Source organism: Rattus norvegicus, chromosome 14 (genome assembly GCF_021556685.1).
Source record: "Rattus norvegicus strain SHRSP/BbbUtx chromosome 14, alternate assembly SHRSP_T2T, whole genome shotgun sequence".
In the NCBI taxonomy this organism is placed as follows: domain Eukaryota; kingdom Metazoa; phylum Chordata; class Mammalia; order Rodentia; family Muridae; genus Rattus; species Rattus norvegicus.
Genome location: NC_141547.1, coordinates 13,383,990 through 13,403,430, shown reverse-complemented (window position 1 = coordinate 13,403,430; position 19,441 = coordinate 13,383,990). Strand labels below are relative to the sequence as shown.

The 19,441-nt window shown below is 36.0% G+C and overlaps 1 protein-coding gene and 1 pseudogene across 14 annotated transcripts in view; both read right to left on the bottom strand.

Annotated features, from left to right (window-relative positions):
- The window catches only part of Cnot6l (CCR4-NOT transcription complex, subunit 6-like), a 91,950-nt gene that overhangs the window by 59,867 nt on the left and 12,642 nt on the right, over positions 1-19,441 (bottom strand). For 8 of the 14 annotated variants that reach the window (XM_087583765.1, NM_001415094.2, XM_087583772.1 and 5 more), the window contains 2 exon segments: positions 4,042-4,163; positions 1,179-1,365 (listed from right to left, as the gene is read on the bottom strand). In XM_087583765.1, the coding sequence (XP_087439891.1) occupies positions 1,179-1,365; positions 4,042-4,153 (299 nt within the window). In that variant the 5' untranslated portion in view covers positions 4,154-4,163. 14 annotated transcript variants of the gene reach the window in all.
- On the bottom strand, positions 16,947-17,073 carry LOC120096853 (U2 spliceosomal RNA; annotated as a pseudogene).

Here is a 19,441-nt window from a genome sequence, read left to right as displayed (position 1 = left end):
CAGTAAGTAAAGACATCTGATGCCAAGCCTAGCAATCTAAGCCTGATCAAGACCCACAGTGGAAGGAATTAACTGCCACAGAGATGCCCTCTGACTGCCACAGCAGATAGCGCGCACCCACACACATAAACACATAAATGTTATTAAAAAAAAAGAAGGAAAATAGGAAAAGATAAAAACATTCTCTGGAGAACAATCACTAACACAAAATATATGTCCTAAAGCACAAAATAAAGAAAATATAGGAACAAATCAGCAAAGACAAACAAAAACAGAAAAGAAACAACAGATAAGATCTAAGTTTGTAACTGAAATTTTTAACAAATTATAAAAAAAAAATAACATCTTCATTAATAAAGGACAAAAAGGTAAGAATCCATATAACCAGTCGGGGGGTTAGTAAAAGAACAAATAAGTAACACAGTCGTTATTAATTGTAAACATGTAAAAGCAACTTTTAAAAAACCCTATTACTCAATAGGTAAGATTAAAAAAAAAAGCAATTCTTGCTTTGGAAACAATAAAATGTTTTCTCCTATAGGGAATATCACCAGTGTTGTGGCATATGCCTGCTGTCCCCAAACTTGGGAAACTAGAGCAAGACTGCTACAAGATGAGGCCAGCTAGAGTGCCACAGGCAAGATCCTGTCTCAAGAAGGAATGTCTTAAAAATTTTTTAAACTATAAATCCATTTTAATCAAGTATTTAGGCTTCAATAAAGAGTGTAATAGGGGTTGGGGATTTAGCTCAGTGGTAGAGCGCTTGCCTAGCAAGTGCAAGGCCCTGGGTTCGGTCCCCAGCTCTGGAAAAAAAAAAAAAAAAGAGTGTAATAAAAAATATAAACATACATTTTGTAATAGAAGTTTATTCCTAAATGTTTCATTTATAAGCAATCATATTTTCTGGAGTATTTCTGATTAATTTTATCAGATTTGATTCTACAGTAAGACTTAACTTCCCCTATCTCAAGTCTACTAAAAGAACTCACAGCAAGAAACTACAACTCAAAGAAAAAGAAATATTAAATGAAGGCCAACTCACGCAGTGTGCTTAATACCATTTCTATCTTTGATCTTCACAGATACAGAAATCTCACCATAAAATAGCATCCCAATACTTTCTTATTTGATAAATCTGTAATTTTATATAACGAATCATACCTTTAATGTTTCCTCACCTGAGAGACACCATGTTTCCTAGTTCTGCTGGTAAACTTCTGAGTTTATTGGACGACAGATCCAGGTAAACCAGATTATGAAGCTTGGCAATGTCAGGTGGAATGCGAGCAAGGTTATTGTCATTTAGGTGCAGTGCTGTCAAGTGTGTCAATGACCAGAGTGATGTACTTAAGCTCCGCACTCTACCTAGAAGGCAAAACACTAAAGCATAAACTCTAGACCCAAGACAAAATTTGAATCTCAAGAACTGCTAAGTGCCTAGAAAAGGTGGCAAATACACAAAGATATCATCTTATCTTTGACATTTTTAACTTTATATTCCAAGCTATGAGACTGCTAAAATATCTAGCCTTCTTTAATCTCACTTCATTTTGAACAGTCTCTCTTTTGGAGGGAGGGAGGGAGAGAGGGAGGGAGGTTGGTTGATTGCCTAGGCTTACTGGACCTCTGTCAGCTCCTGATCCAAAGGATAAACAGCAGGCTGAATTGAGCTTTGGTGGTTGAAAACAGGCTTGGACTTTTACTTTTTTAAAGTCATAACAAAATATTCCTCACACTCCACGAAAATTGTAAATATAAGATGTATCCATATCCAGAGCCTGGACTGGCCAACAAACTTTAAATAAAAAAATAAATTATTATTATTTAAAACCAACCTTGGATTAGGCACCAGAAAAGTGTCCCTAATGAAAACATCTTTCCTAAATTTCTGATGTTAGAGTTAGAAACTAACAACTGCAGTTTAAGATTTTATACTAAATGCAACAAACTCAAGGAAACAGTTTTCACACCAAGGTCTGTGAGCAGCAGGTACAAAATCAGAAAACCTGTTTCAGAGTTCTAATTTTTATCACTGGTCTGGACAAATCAGCTAGCCTCAGGTTTTATAAAATGGGATGTTATCTTCTAAGTTGCTAGTATTTTTTTGTTTTGTTTTGTGATGGAATCTCATGTAATCCTGAATGGCCCCAAACTTGCTATAGAGCTGAGGATAAACCTTGAAATTCTTCTTGCCTCTACCTACCAAGTGATAGGATTACAGGCATGCACCCCTATACCCAGTTTATTTAGTGCTGAGAATTAACCCCAAGTCAAGTTTTTATGAAAATTAGACAGGCATTCCACCAACTGAGAGACATCCCAGGCCTGATTATAATTATTTATTATAATGTACAATTTACATAAAGATCATTGTACAAAACTGCATAAAAGCAAAGTGATAATTTTAAGATTTATTTTACTTTTAGATAAGTGTCTATATGTAATTTTGTGTTGGGTATGTGCCCACCAATGCAGGTGCTTTCTGAGGCCTGAACTGTTAAGATTCTCAGGAGCTGAAGTTAGAGGTGTTTGTGAGCCACCTGATGATGGGGGTGCTAAGAACCAAACTTGTGTCCTTCATAGAAGCAGTATTCTTAGCCGAGCCATCTCTCCAGACCCAAAAAGTAATTATTTAAGTATATATCATTTTATTTAAAAAAAATGTAGATGAGAGATGGCAATGGAAACTAAAGAAAACAAAGTTTCAAAGGGACAAGGTTATCTTGTTTACATAACTAAACTCAATGTTTATTTCTATCCAGGGTTCTTTCTACCACAGACTCTTTCCTGCTGTATGTAATCAAATACAAAGTGTCAACTAGGATTTCGCATCTTAGTAGGAAAACAAAGTATTCAATGATGAGACTATGGGTAAAAGAGAAACTTCTATTTACTTAGGACGACTTAACACTTTTCCTCGAAGGTCTTTGGCATTATCTGCTGAGTAGCCTACTAAGCTATTAACTATCCTATACTATACCCAAAAAACCCTCCACCACAAGGAATTGTATATAGGGCCGAAACTGTCAGTAAGCCAAGGCTGAGAAATCTTAAACTAACAGGATGTTGCTAACTGTTCCCATCAGAATGATGAGCAATCAGCCATCTATCCAGTTTCCTTTCAGTTGTGTTAAGTCTAGCCGCTGATACTGTAATGCCAATGGGGGGCGGGGTACTAACCACATTCTACATATAATCTGTACTGTGGCAATTCATAAAAGAAAAATGGTTATCTTCTATTTTTAATAAATATAATTTTATAATACTAGTTGCCAAGATAATGTGGGGTTCTTATATGTACTTTGCTTAAATTCCCTAACATTGTGTTCTTATATTCCATGGTATATTTGTTAAAAGTAAGAAGCCAACATTGGTATAGTAATAGGAACAAAATTCCAAGCTTCATTAAGAATTTACCTGTTTTTATATCTTTTTGTTCTATAATTCAAATCAGGATTTTTAATTAGCATGTCTTAGCATTCCTCTGACTTAAGGCACTTGTCTTTTTTTTTTTTTTTTTACAATCTTAATAACTTTGAAGTGTATCAGTTAGGTATTTTATACAATGTCAGTTTTAGTTTGATGACTTTTTTTTTCATTTTCAGACAGGGGTTCCAAATTTTTCAAATCATATTTATTCTGAACATGCTCTACTCATAGCTTAGCAGGTATCTGTTATACAGAGTCATCTAGGTTTCCTTCTTTGCCAGCACTGAGATAAAAGGAGGATAGAAAAGACTTTCATTTGCAAAAATTACTCTGGAAAAGTCAACACAAGACTTGCTGTATTATAGAACCTAATTTTACTCAGAAACCAAACTCTGAATATCTTTAAATGTAAATGGCTACCATTGCTCAAGACAATCTCAAAAGAAAAGGAAAATATTTTAAAAGATATAAAAACAAGTACCTCAGGGTTCTTACATATTTCCAATTAGTCCTTTCAGTTAAAACACAACAACAAAGAGCCTATAAATACAGAAATACTCTTTACAATTGTATCTACTATATTCCAGATGAGATGCTTCAGATTCCACTCACCCGAGATTTCTAATTCTGCCCAGTGAGATTTTTTCCCATTGGCTACCTCCTCTGCTGACATGATGGTGTAAATTCTGCGAGGGTCTGGAGGGTCATATTTTTCCTTTGGCATCCCTATTAGTCTGTAGGGGAAAAGGATCATTAATTATTATTACAGTCATGGCCAGCAAGACGTCTCAGGCAGTTACAGTGCCTGTTGTATAATTCTAATGATCTGAGTTCAAGGCCAGGAACCACAGTGAAAGATCAGCAACTCTATAAAGTTGTCTTAAAACACCACCCCCCAACACACACACGCACACGCACACGCACGCACACGCACACGCACACACACGCACACACACTGCTTTTTATTAAAAATTATTACTATTATAGTTATTTGAGGAAACTAGTCATTTTGGAGGAACGGGGAATTGTGTGTGTGGAGAATATGAGCAAATTAAAATTAATATAGTATAAAAAGAAAAGAAAAGAAAACATGCTAAGTTTTCTTGTTCTGTCCTTCTGCTGTAAAAACAATGTCACAAATACTCACAGGTAGCCTACTAGAACTTCATCTGAGTCCAGGGGAAGCAGACTTGCCATTTCCAAGCCCTCTCACCTGGAGAGAGGCCTTCTATCAAAAGGGTGCCATAGCCTGTTCCACGCTCCCTTCCCTGCCCCCTGCCAGGGAATCCAAGACCCTAGCTGCAGCTGAACCCCATTCTCAGAACAGAAGGTGTACGACTCTCCCTCCTGTGACTGATTCTCTTTAAAGAGCCCATCAGAGTCTCTGTTGCTGTGACCTGAACTCACTCAAAGCCTCCACCATGCTGCTACCCCTTTATCAATGGCATTAATAACTAACTCTTCTAAGAAAGCTTTACTCCCCAGTATCTGTTTTGGTGTACTCTTGAACCCCCTACTAGACTAGTTAAGTCATTTCATATTCTCACTTTAAGAAAAACACTGCAGTATTCTAGGTTTTTGGAAACTTTTATTAACAGATGCCTAAGGGAAAATGCAAATAAACAACCATACTCTTCAGAGAACATTGTGTTGCTCCCCATTTCTTTCCCCTGTGCTAAACAGCACTACTTTCCTAGAAAAGCTGATCTTACAACTAGTTTCCTTAATGGAACTCCAACTAGTCTAAGAGAACCATGTGATTCTAACCTCCCATTTGAGTAATACTCAAACTACTACAACTAACAACACATGATTTCTCCCCTTGACACTGACATTAGTTTAGACAATGTTCAAGATTCATTCTTTGCTATGGGCAAAGCAGGATCCTCATCCCTGCTACTCATAAACAAAGTGAACATGTCCAGATCGCCCCCATAGCCTTCCAAGTACAAGGAAGGCCGGCCTCATAAGGCCGTTTACAAAGACAAAAGAGAAGGCCTATTTCTCAGTAAACACACATGCAGTACATGCAACACAGCAAGCTGAATTTTGTCTTCTGTTACTTGCCATTAACACATCCCAATCAGGTAAATGCATAGCTTGATTTGCCATACTCAGTCTTTATTTAAACCTGTTGTTCTGAGGTAATTATTGTCACTCCTTTTTACTCTCAAAAGTACTTAACTAATTTGGGGTTCGGGATTTAGCTCAGTGGTAGAGCGGGTTCGGTCCCCAGCTCCAAAAAAAAAAAAAGTACTTAACTAGATAAATTACAGAGCCATGCCAAATGAGACAAAAATTATGTGACTGTTTTCATAATCAGACCACAATCAATGGTGATAAAATTAATCATAAAACCACCTCAAATGTGATAAATATGAAAAAAGCCCTAAATATGTTTATTCCAGGGGTCTAAAACTACTGCTTTGATAGCAAACAGAAGATAAAATCCACTTCATATCACTCAGATAAAACAGCAAATGACAAAGTCATGTGTGTCAAATTAAGTGTCTACATGTTATCCTTTTCACAAATTACATATATAGTTATAGTTGACTTAAATATTTTATTTTGTCAGTAACAATCCAGCAACCTGGCACATGCCTTGTAAGATTTCTACTACTAGGCTGCATCCTCAGCCCTGTAGTTAATTCTCTGCTCATATTTCTTTATTCTTTCCCACATATGCCCTTAAGCCAAGTTTCCAAATCTGTATCTATTTCTAAGTTAAGAAATAATATTCCAAATATAAGAGCTACTCTCAGGAGGTCTTAAACTTGTTGCATATCAAAAATAAAATGAAGTAGTATTCCATCGTGTACCAAGAAATCAAAGCTAGTTTATAAGATAACATCAAAATCTTTCAGGTCAGTTTCCCTTTACTTAAAGGAGGGCAAGTTTTCCTCATTTGTTTATTTATTAACAGTAAACTTCCCCAGTTCCTAAGTTAACTCTTCAATTCTAATCTCATCATGTTACAACGTTAAAGTAGAAAAACTCTTTCTGGTCAAGAATCTCCAGCCTAGGTAGAAATCTAACTTTCCAGTTGAGCAAAGTCAATCACCTGGCCAAGGGACCACACCTACAAAGGCAGGCTTGACTTAAGCTATTCTAAAGAGATGGAGAACTGAATGGAATAAATTGAAGTATAAATTAAAATAAACTATTCTTTTCAGTTCCTGCTCCCCACCACTTGCTATAAGCTATCATAGGTTTGACCAATTTGCCTAATTTTCTGAGGCCTGATTTAGGAAGGAGTAACTGCCATTTTCTTTCTCTAGGATGCTGTCCAGAATGTAAGTATGCTTTCTGATACTTTGAATTTCCTTACTCTTTTCCCCAAAGCTCTCCTCTCTGCCACTTTGAATTTCCTTACTCTTTTCCCCAAAGCTCTCCTCTCTGCCATGTGGCCGCTTGGCATGTATTTGACATGTATGGCAGCTTTAAGGACATGGCTCCTTTCCTTCCTTACTGTGGGCAACTACAGAGGATTTACCACTTGCCTGCCTTCAATGTTTTTCCTTTAAACTCTAATAAAAATGCCCTTGAGCTTCCATTTAAGTTTATCCTTAAATTTTTTTATTCATGAACTCAAAAGGGGCCCCTGATTTCCTTTGTACTATCTGGCAACCCAGTTCAAACCCAAAACTCTAGTAGTAATAATAGTAGTAGTAGTGGTGGTGGTGGTGGTGGTGGTGGTGGTGGTGGTGGTGGTGGTGGTGGTAGTAGTAGTAGTAGTAGTAGTAGTAGTAGTAACAAGAACAACAATAAAAATAAACCCTATTTTCAATAAATTATTATTTATAAAACACAAGAAAATAACATTTTACACTAAGAGAAAAACTTGACTATCACATTTGCCTTAAATACTTCTCAGTTAATAAAAAGCTTTATTTTCTATATACTATAACACAAGTGAGTTCTGTGGCCATTTTTTCCATTCTGAGATCAACCAAAAGTAAATTTAAGCAAAGCAAACAGATCCAGATCCAGTACAGGATTCTTTTCTACAGTGAGGATGAATGAAAAGCATGGTTCATTAAAGCTGTATCATTGTTATAAAACTTAACAGGAGGGGGATGGGATCAAAGTTATATATTGTGTCGGTTACATTTTTACCAACTGGACATAAGCTAGAGTCATCTGAAAAGAAGAAACTTCAGTTGAGAAAACGCTTCTGTGCTTGTTGGTTTTTATGAACTTGCCACAAACCTAGACATATTTGGGAAGAGAAAATCTTAATTGAGAATGTGCTCCCTATAGGCAAGTTTGTAGGGCATTTTCCTAATTAATGATTGATGTGGAATGTCCAGCCCATTGTGTATGGTGCCATCACTCCTGGTTCTGGGGCATATAAAAAACAAACTGAGGAAGCCAGGAGGAACAAGCCAGTAAGCAGTATTACTCTTATGATTTACACTTCAGTTCCTGCCCCCAGATTCCTTCCTAGAGTTCCTGCCCCAACTTCCTTCAATAATGGACTGTGATGTGGAAGTGTAAATGAAATAAACCCCTTCCCTTCCAAGCTGCTTTTCATTCGTGGTATTTACCACATCAGTAGCAACCCTAAAACACCCTTCATGAGATTGCCTATATGTAAGTCTATCGTGGGTATTGTCTTGATTAATGATTGATGTGGAACCAACTCATAGGAGCGTGCCACCCTCCAGCTGGTAGGAGAAAGCAGGCTAAGTAAGCCAAAGAGGGCCAGCCAGTAAACCACACTCCTCCCTGGTCTGCCTTCAGGTTTCTCTTTGAACTCCAGCCCTGGCTTCCCTTTATAATGTGAGGTGGAAGTATATAATCAAATAAACTTTTCCTCCCAAGTTGCTTTTGATCTTTAAATCAGTATTTCATCTTGTAACATATTATTAAACAAAAATACAAATAACTAAAAAGCATTAAAAAATCATTTAAACATAATTTAAATCCCTAAATGTGATGGTGATTTTGTTTTTTGGTAACTGGGCGTACGAGCCAGTCTAGGGTTTAAATACTGAGTGGTGAGCAGCTTCCATCTAAAGGTTTATATTAGGAAGCATTAACAGTCATTTCTTCATATTTTCTTTTCAAGATGAGGGGGAATTATTTCTAGTGTTGTTCTGGGGAGCTGTTTTACACAAGCTCTTACTTTCCCAAGCTGGCCTCAATCTCACAGTACAGTCCTGGAAGCCTTGTGTTCATAATCACCTGATTAAGCCTTCCAAATGCAGGGATCATGGACCTTGCCATCGCACCTAGCTGCAGAGGGTTTTGCTTTGTTTGTATTTATTGTTGTTGTTTTGTATACTTTGTTCTTACAGTGTACACAGCAAACCCCCAGTCTCATGCATGCTAGGCAAGAGCTTTTACCTCTTGAGGTAAGATGTTAAGTTGATTTTCCCAAGTTTCCAATTTTTACAATATCTTACATCAATTTCCAATGGATAATAACTTTAGGACAACCTGGAGGCCCTAATTATATAACAAAATAAACTAAAAACCCCTTAACAACTTATCTCAAGTATTTAAACCTTATAAGGCACTAGGAAAAACACTGCCTATGGTTCTCTAAATATTAACTACATAAGCTGCTTTAAATTTCACCTATTTTGTTTATTACACCACCACCTGTGTACGCTTCGGACACCCCCTGTAAAAGCTCTGAAATTAGTCATTTGTGCTGAATAATAAAGTTTATTACTGCTTCTTAGTTCTCTTGTGAACTATGCTAAAGTAAACAAGTTTGAATCTCTATCACAGTTAGCTAATTAAACAACACTATTCACACGGGGATGGGGAGAAGGAAAGAGAGAAGGAGAGGGGAAGGTGGGAGGAGACCAGCCTCAAGTATATGTAAACATCTAGGTCTTATGATATGAAACCACAGTGACCCTTCTCACTAGTTGAAATTTATTTTGTCTCTGCAGTTCAGCATAATTTTGTTGGAGATTAATAGCAAGTGCTACAAATCACCAAAACAGTAGTTCACAATGAAAAGACTTCTAACAATACAAATCTAAAATATAAATCATTAAACTTATACTGTTTCTACAGAGATATTAAATGATGACAGAAAAGCTAGCAAAAACTATATGCCTGTATGATATGTCTGCTTACATTTTAGAGAAATTTCAATGGCTTATATTATTGCATACATTTCTTAAAGCTGTCATATAATGGCATCTGTTCTCAATGGTTAAAAAAAGGCAAAAGACCAAGAACACTAAAAATTACTGTAATCCCAGTACTTAGGTTGATAGAGGATCAGAAGTTCGAGGTCAACCTCTGCTACATAACAAGACTTGTCTCCAAAACAAAGGGGAGTGAAAGGGGGTGAACATATGAATTATTCTTTGCTTGATTCTCACTTTGATACTTTCTATCTGGTTTTAAACAGTACAAGGCTTCTTTCTGAGAAAATAAGTATATGCTTATTTATCTAAATAAAATATATGCAGTACATTTTTGAAGTTTCTATTTCCTAATCAATACCTGTATTTGACCACTAGTCATTTTTATACCATATATATGTAATATATAAAATAAATTTACACCTTACCTAAAAAAGGCACAATAACAACTATTATCTCTAGACCTGCTGATACTTTTAAAAAGGTACCTAGCAAATGACACTGCATATAGTAGGATCAATTAGACAGACAGTGATCCACTCCTGAACCTGTGGTCTACGGATGGCCCTGGTCACTATGATAAATTTAACAATGTCTACATGATACAAGCATTCAAGTTTTGATGTCTCCAGCTCTTTTAAATAACAAGGCAAAACCTGTGTTTTATGATGATAATTCACTCATTATGAAGAAAATAACCTTTCAATATTTGAAGTCCCATATTTCTAATCAATTTAATTTATTCAAGAGGTTTTTAGTTGCTGAACACAGAAGTACATATCTGTAATCCCAGGAAACTGAAAAGTTTGAAGCCAATCCTGACTAAATAGAAGCCGTCTCTAAGTAATTAACTAATAATTAATTTGGGACTGAACATGCTAGTACATATTCTTTTTTTTAAGATTTATTTATTTATTTATTTATTTATTATAAGTACACTGTAGCTGTCTTCAGACACACCAGAAGAGGGCATCGAATCCCATTACAGATGGTTGTGAGCCACCATGTGGTTGCTGGGACTTTAACTCAGGACCTCTGGAAGAGCAGTCAGTGCTCTCAACCACTGAGCCATCTCTCCAGCCCATGTACTAACATTTAAAATATAAATTATAAAAAGAAACTCAGGACACAACTTCTTTGGTTCTAGTTTATAATCTTTCTCTTATATTTAGGGTAATAGAAAATAGCAGTAACAAAAAAAAAACACAAATAGTAAAAAAAGAATGAACACAAGACCTAAAGTTATCTAATTCTACACATCAGTAAAAATTTAACACTCCTATCAGATAAGAATCAATTTGAAAAACCAAACCTTATGATTTTTCTACCATTCTTATATATCTTAGTCTCCTAACAACCATTACCCTTCACTGCCTCTCACTTTTTCCAATTATCCTCCAGAAAGCTAATGTTAATAAAATCATCAGAAATCAATTCTTCCAGAATTATGACTTCTTCTGACATTTCCCTTTGATTGTCACCTTCGCTGAACAGAGAAGTATCTCCATTAATAAAGCATGCCCATGATGTAACTGTGAAGATGCTTTTCAAAAGGACTGAATTCATATGGAACCTGACCTAAGAAATATTTTGTTCTGCTGGTGGATTCAACATCTAAACAGATTCCTAAAAGTGTGTGGAACTGTGAGGGCTGGGATGTACTTGGAGGAAGAAGGACACAGAGGCCATGTCCATGGAGTTTTACATATTCCTATGATGCCTTCCTTTAACTGCTTCCTGTCACCTTTAACAGACTCCCCCATCACACTTTTTCTCCACCATAATGGTCTGTCTAAACTCATGGGATTAAAATCCATGGCCTGAATCCTTTGAAAACATCAACTAAATAGTTCCCCCTTAAGTTGTTTGTGGCAAGTGTTTGGTCACAATGACAAGAAAAACAACTACTATACTGGCTTTCTGCCTTCTCTTTTCATGCATGTTTTCTATTATTTCATTAGACCTAAGACCTCTTACTTCTTTCCATGGGTTTCAAATAAGCATTCTTCTTGGCTTAATTCATCTATTCACCTTGACAGCATACCTCCTCCTAGTTTCTGTGCACTGTGTAAAGACTATCCTTATATTATTCAAATGCTGTTTTCTCTGCTTGCATATCTGATTATAACCCTTATTCTGAGAATCTCCTGCCTCAATGTTGTATAAACATTGCTTCCCAATTATTCTCTGATTTATCAATAAAAGCTGATCAGCCAATGACTGAGCAGGGGAGAAACTAGGGCAAGAGGAAATAGAGAAAGTGGAGATTTGTCCCAGGGAGAATCCAGGAAACACCATGAGAAAACACCTGTAGTCCAGAAAACCAGATCAGTACTAAAATACAAGTATTACTGGGATTTTGACTGGGAGTTAGTCAGACTAGTTTAAAGGATTAAATAGAGTAATACTGCTCAGTTGTTGTGCCCTTAAAGCTTATTAATTAAATAGAATAGTCCAGTCTCAATTATTTGGGAGCTAGCTGGGTAAAAAGAAAATAGCAATATTTATAAATTGCCACTAATACCTCATCATATTTTAAAAAACAAAAAGGTGATTGTAAAATATATGGAAAAGGGATATGGTGTCAAAACTATTTCTTCTCAAAGACTTTTTCTTTAAAAAAAAAAAATCAGATAAATTTACAGGAGCACACCGCCACCAAGATCTATCAGAAGCTACAAGCTACAGTTTCCTAGATAGTTTGATACTAATAATACAACAGAACCTAGAAATTCCAAACATATTCACACATATATTGCCAACAGATTTTCAACAAATGTGAGAATTTCAATAAAAATAGAATTTTCAACAAATGCTAAACTCACATGCAAAACTAAACATTGACCCACACTTTTCATCAAAGTAAACTTAAAAGACATGAACTTAAATGTAAAAACCAAGCAGTATAAAAGTTCTAAGAGAGGCTGGAGAGATAACTCAGTGGTTAAGAAAACTGGCTGTTCTTCCAAAGGACCAGGGTTCAAATCAGCACCCACATGGCAGTTCGCGATTGTCTATAATTCCAGTTCTAGGGGATCTGACACCCTCACACAGATATACATGGAGGCAGAACACCAATGTAAAATTTTTTAAAAAGGGGAAAAAAAAGTTCTAAAAGAAACTAAGAGCCCTAATTTAAACAAAGATTTTAAAGAAATAAAATTATACAAGAAAACTACTAATAAGTAAATACATTCCATTAACAAAGCATCTAGTACTTGAAAAATTAAATCATCAGATTAGAAATGTTTTCAAAATACCTATCAGAAAAAAAGCACTCCAAAAACTCACAAAATACAACAATCTAATTTTTTTAAAGGTACTATAGGCATATCTCAGGGTAGAATATATGCCTTGAATGGGAGTTTGATCTCCCATACAGACTTTAAAAGATTCTTCACTAAAAAACAATACATGTAAACTAAGCATGTATTAAGAATAAAGTAAACCAGCATATAAGATGTTAAACATTAAGCATCAAGGAAATGTAAATAACTGACTGAACATGTATTAGAATGACTAAATTTTAAAGCTCACATATGATAGGGACAAGACACTGGGATAAATCTGAGTGACAAGGAATCAGTAATTGTAGATAGTAGACAACAAAAGCAAACAAACCTAGATAAAACACAATAGAAAAGAAGAAAGGGCCAACTGTAACACTTATAAGTAGAGTACAATGTGGTGTTGTGATGCTCTCTTTGAATCCCAGCATTCTAGTATTCATGAGTTCAAGGCCAGCCTGATCTACATTCTGGGACAGCCAGAGCTACATAGGGAGACCCTGTATAGACAGACAGATGAACGAATGGATTTTACACACACACACACACACACACACACACACACACACACACACACCCTCTCTCTGCAGACTCTCTCATAAAAGAGCTAATCAACAAGCTATGAACACAGAAAATCCCACTAAATCCATCAGTAGTACAATCAGGAAAATTGGCAAACAATCCTACAGCACTAAGGTTTTCTTCAGATAATCCTAGAAACAAAAGCATCTCTGCTTCTATAGACAAAATGAGGCAAAATACATGGATGGGATCACATATAGACAAGTTCACTAAAAGAATTATATTTGAAGGGTAGACACGTGAATCTCACTGTAAAGGGAAAATAGAACAGATATCACTGGTGAATGGGGGTAAAGAGCCTGGATTGGGATGGGGATGGGACCAGGAGGGATCAATGAGGGGAAGATGTAGAGAGTACTAGAAGAGACAACTAAAATTGGAAAAAGTGGGGGAGGGGGCAATCTCTGGAACAAGCTTAGAAACCTAGGGCAATGAAATCTCCCAGAAACTGATGAGGATGACCCTACCTAAGACTTTTAGCAATGAGGGAATACAGAACTTGAACTGGCCATCTTCTGTAACTAGGAAAGACTTCCAGTGGAGTTGGGACACCAGCCCAGCCACAAAAACTTTGACCTACAGTTTGCCCTGATTATAAGATGTGTAGGGTAAAGGGTACACAGAAATTGTAGGAATGACCAAACAACGACTGGTATAGCTTGAGACTTATGCCATGAGTTGGAGCTCACCCAGGACACTACCTAGAGGACCAGGAACCAAGGCTGGATAGCCCAGAGACCTATGATAGAACCAAGCACAAGGGCCTCCTGCCCCTCAAAATAAAAGGCAATGAAATGATTCCTAATGATACTGCTATACTCATAGACTGATGCCTAACCCAATTGTCATCAGAGATACTTTACCCAGCAACTGATGTTAACAGTTGCAGAAACCCATAGCCACACATTAGGAAGAACTTGGGATCCTGCAGAAGAGAGGGAGAAAGGGTTATAGGAGACAAAAAACTCACGCCAACAAGGTTTGAAAGGAAGGGGTATTAACTTTAAAATAGCTCCTAAAATAAATGGTTAAAATAACAACATAAGAACTCACAAAGACTCTAGGTCAATAGTGTTCCCATGCTATAGCCCAAAGTAAAAACAAAAGTCAGCCACTGAAAGAGAAATCTGTATATTATCAGAAGAAAATTTATTTATTTGTTCTTTCCTACAACGGCCGAGGAACCTGACTTCAGTTTCTGTTTCCTTGGCACTCTACAGAACCAACAAAGCACACAAAATAGAATGTCCTTCCAAACTATAGTCCTGGGGTAGAAATGCCCCCCATAAAAAACTCATGGAAGGACACAGGGGAGCAAATGTCTAATTCTGTTACTTAAAAAAAACTTTTTGTTCCATTAACTAGGCAATGCAAAATAGTAACAGTACACACATATAACATACTGGGAATAATATTAGCTATAGAGTCAAAGAATAGTATTGGTTAACAATTTTTGAAACTTAACTGCATAATATCCATATCTACTATAGCTGAGAAAATGCTACATTTTTTTCTTAAACGTTATTTTGAAGTTATTTTTGACAAAAGGCATAAGAACGTAACATTGTAGAAACATTTAGATAAAACCAAAGGCAGAACTGTTTCCCTTGTCCTAAAAATACCCAAAAAACTCAATACTAGCCATGAGAAGCCCTCTTCTTAGTTGTTTGCCAGGGCTGTCTCTAAGAGACTCCCAAAACTTATAGCTTACAGCTATTGTCCTTGATAACCCCCAGAGGTAGAAGGTAAGTCCTACTGCAGAAGACACTTCAGAAACAGGGCCCAGAGACCCTGAGCTGGAAATGACTTGAATTTCCACCCCCTGTAAACTAGCTTTCATAAGCCTCTACCCAGTTATGATGCATATGAACCACATCAACAATCTAATACTGAAAACCTAGCTAACTACTCAGTTCTAGTGAAATTATGGTTACTGGAAGAGAATCTACAATCAATTTACTAAACCAGCACAACCCTAACAACAATCTATAACCCATTGTCCTTACACTCCCAGATAAGTATGGTCTTTGCTTCTTCAACAAGGAAACTTCTCCTTGCAACAGAGACCACTACAGAAAACCACAACCAATCAGTATGCAGAGTTGTGCAGCTTAGTACCAAAAGATACATCTACAAGACACTCCCACACCTAAGATCAGGAAACACTGAAGAGAAGAGCGGGCAAAAAGATCCTAAGAGCCAGAGGATAAAGCATTTTGCTGTAAAACTGGGTCTCCTAGTAACATCAGAAGCTATACTTGGTAAGTCTCACCAACATGACTGCCCAAACATGAGCTGAACAAAAAGATAGCATCAAATATTTCAAACTGGACCAGAAAAAGCACACAAGTCCTTGACCCTACACAAAGAACTACAGGCAACTGAGTAACGCTGAAAGCAAGAGAGATGTCTCTCCCCAGGGACGAGCACACCCACTGATTTTTCCAGAGCCAGTCAGTCAGTCCTGAAAACATACATACAAGTGACACTATGTAAGCTCAACAGGCTATGCTTAGGAATATGTATAGATACAAATACATATAGGTATGTAGTAACAATGAAAAAAAAGCCATGAATTTGAAGAACTGGGGAAGGTATGTGGGAGTTTGGAAGGATAAAAGAAAGAGATGTTGCCAACTAAATTATAATCTCAAAACTATAAATAAAATTTTAAACTCTTGCTGTTTTGGAACTATGACAAAATTTCTCATTTCTTTACAAAATATTTTATTACTTTCCACAAAAAATAAAACATTTCAAATATCAATGAAATATAATGAATAACATATGTAAATATCAAAAAGGAGCCACAGAGAGTTAAATCTGGATTGAATAATTCTTTTCTTTTTGAAGATTTATTTATTTATTGTATGTATGTGAGTACACTGTCACTGTCTTTGGACAGACCAGAAGACTGCATTGGATCCCATTACAGATGGTTGTGAGCCACCATGTGGTTGCTGGAAATTGAACTCAGGTCCTTTGGAAGAGCAGTCAGTGCTCTTAACTGCTGAGCCATCTCTCCAGCCCTGGACTGAATAATTCTTAACCAGGTTAATGATTAAAGGGACTTATGAATAAAAATTTCTTAAATGTGTATACATGTGCACATTCTTTATGGATATTACACCGCTTAGTTTAGCCCTTATCCTATTAAAATGTGGCTACTGAACAAGTGTCTTTTAAAATGACTTCTTAAATACTAATTGAAGATTTGCTCTCCTTTTGAATCAGTACTAATCCCAGACAACTTTTCTAGTTTTGAAAACTAAGGATCACATTATCTTGAAACTTCCTCCTACCTTCTAGACCAAATTTTAAGTAGGATAAAGAAAGATTGTGAATTTGAAAAAGAAAATATGAACTACATAATTTCATTAAACTTATGAATTATATATTAACTCACCAACTACAATTTACAGATAAGGAAACTGAAATACAGAAAAGTTGTGAAACAACCAATATCCCACATAAGTAGAATTTCTTTTAAGTCCCCATCAGGATGCAGCACTATTCCTGCAATACCCGGTCTATATAGGGATCAGTGTATAGCATGTTCCTATCCATCCCCCCTTACTCCAAAAACAGAGAGAGCACATCAGATAGCAAACTGTTAAGAACAGATGCTACACCTGATTTTGGCCAAAAGCCTAAAAAGCAGTTACTAGAATTTAAACATAGGTTAAGTGCTGGAGATATGGCTCAGGAATATAATACTTGCCTTGCATTTGATCCTTAACTTGAAAAAAAAAATAAACTCAAAACTTTGAAACATAAGTCCAACTATAAAAAGCTCTTACTAGGCCATCCCAAGCTTAATTCTGTACATTCCTAGAAAACAAATGTAGAAAAATGAGTTTAACAGGCTTAATGTAGAAAGAACTTTTCAGCAAGGCAAAGACCAGTAGAAATTAAAAACAAAGGAGGCTTAGTGACAGACACCTTTAATTCCAGTACTCAGGAGACAGAAGCAGACAGACCTCTTAGTTCAAGCCTAGCCTGGTCTACATACAGGGTTTCAGGATAGCCAAGCCTATATACAGTAAGATCTTGTCTTTAAAAAAATAAATGAAGCAAAAAGTTGAATTTAATATTGATAAAGCAAAAAGTAAGGTCAAAAGACATCACAGAAACAGTAACAAAAACTCTCTAAAATATTTATAAGTGGCAGTACAATGGGTTCTTCTTCTTGTTACTAAGCTCACAAATCAGAAAAAAAAGTAGGCATTCCAATAGGAATATTTAGAGTGAAGGTTATGACCAGGCAAGACACAAAACAATGTAAAATAATTAAAAGAACATATAAACAGGACAAAAAAAATCCTCACTAGCCAAAACTAATTTTTTTAAATATATGCCTAGTTTCAGAATGGCAATGATTAATAATGTGAATGACAGCTTAGAGAACATATTTAAAAAACTGGTGATAAAACTTTTTCGGGAGTATTGTGAACAGAACATTCTACCACTGAGTTTTGTATTTTTCAGCCCCCAACACTCATAGTAGTAAAATTTTATGCATTTCTAAAGAGTGATCTAACAAGATTTATCAAAACTGCATCCTTATTTGATTCTGCAAGTCTACTTGTAGGAATTTATCCTTTTAAAAAAGCATTCAAGGACTGGTAAGATGGCTCATTAGTTAATAACACTGAATTCAATTCACAGCAACCACATGGTGATTCATGACCATCTATAAAGAAATCTGATGGCCTCCTACATTTATACATAAGTAAGTAATTTAAAAAAAAAAAGCATTCAATATGGCAGGTGCAGATGTGACTAGTGTAAAGTGCTTGCTAGGAAAGCATGAGGGTCTGAGTTCAGAGCCCCAGAACACATGTGGGCTCTAGGAGTTATGACTGAGGAAGAAATCCCAATATTCTGGTCTACACACACACACCAAGTAAGCATTCCCAGACACAAGCAAACAACATACACACACATACAAGAGTATTCAAAGACAATCATATTTTTTACTTTGTTTTGATAATCATTATAAATTATCAACTAGTAGGAGAGTAGATAAATGGTATACCAATAAAGATTAAAATGAAGCCATTAAAAATGACTTAAAGAAACGTGTTAATTACTTCCAAACTCAAGCAGAGTTTCCATTTAAGCAAGTCCATTCTTAAGTATATACTCAAGAAAAATTAAAACTTATGTCCCAACAAATTTCAACATACTAATATATAGCAAAAATATTTAGACTAGCCCAAAAATATACATATGCAAAAAACATGTTAACCACATGTTAATCATTACAAAGCATGGGAACTAGGAATATAGCTCAGTCATAGAAAGACTGCCTATCTACAAAGCCCTGGATTTAATCCCTAGCACTGCATAAACTGGTGTGGTGATGCACATGTCTGTATTGGCAACATTTACAAAGTGAAGACAGGAGGATACATAGTTTAAGGTTGTGCTATATAGGACATATATCCATGGCATGTTGGGAACTAGCTTATGATACAGGAGACACTGTCTCAAAAAAATGAAGTACTTATTATATGTTATCAAATGGCTTATTCTTGAAACATGCTAAATGAAAAAGAAGTTGGGCACCGAAGAACACTTATATGATTCTACTTTCACTAAATGCCTAGAACAGGCAATCCATTAAAAATCCCAGCACTCAGAGGGCAAATGCAGGCAGGTCTCTGTGAGCTCTATGCCAGCCAGAGCTACACGGTAAAACCCTGTCTCAAAAAAAAAAAAAAAAAAAAAAAAAAAAAAGTTTTAAACAACAAAACAATCAGCACATAGTTGATAGTAGCCAGCAGAAGGGGAAATAGAGCTGGTATTCCTTATCTGGTTTCTTTAGGACTGGTGGATGTTCTATGCATATGTGATGGATTCAGGATAATGTGAGTGCACTAAAATCATTAAGATAAACTTTAAAATAGAAATTTAGCATTTAATGTGGCACATAAAATTTGAAAGCATAAAACATACCTCTAGATAAAAACTTAATGTGATGTGTTCCAATTAAAGACAGCATATACAATATGATTCATCTATAAA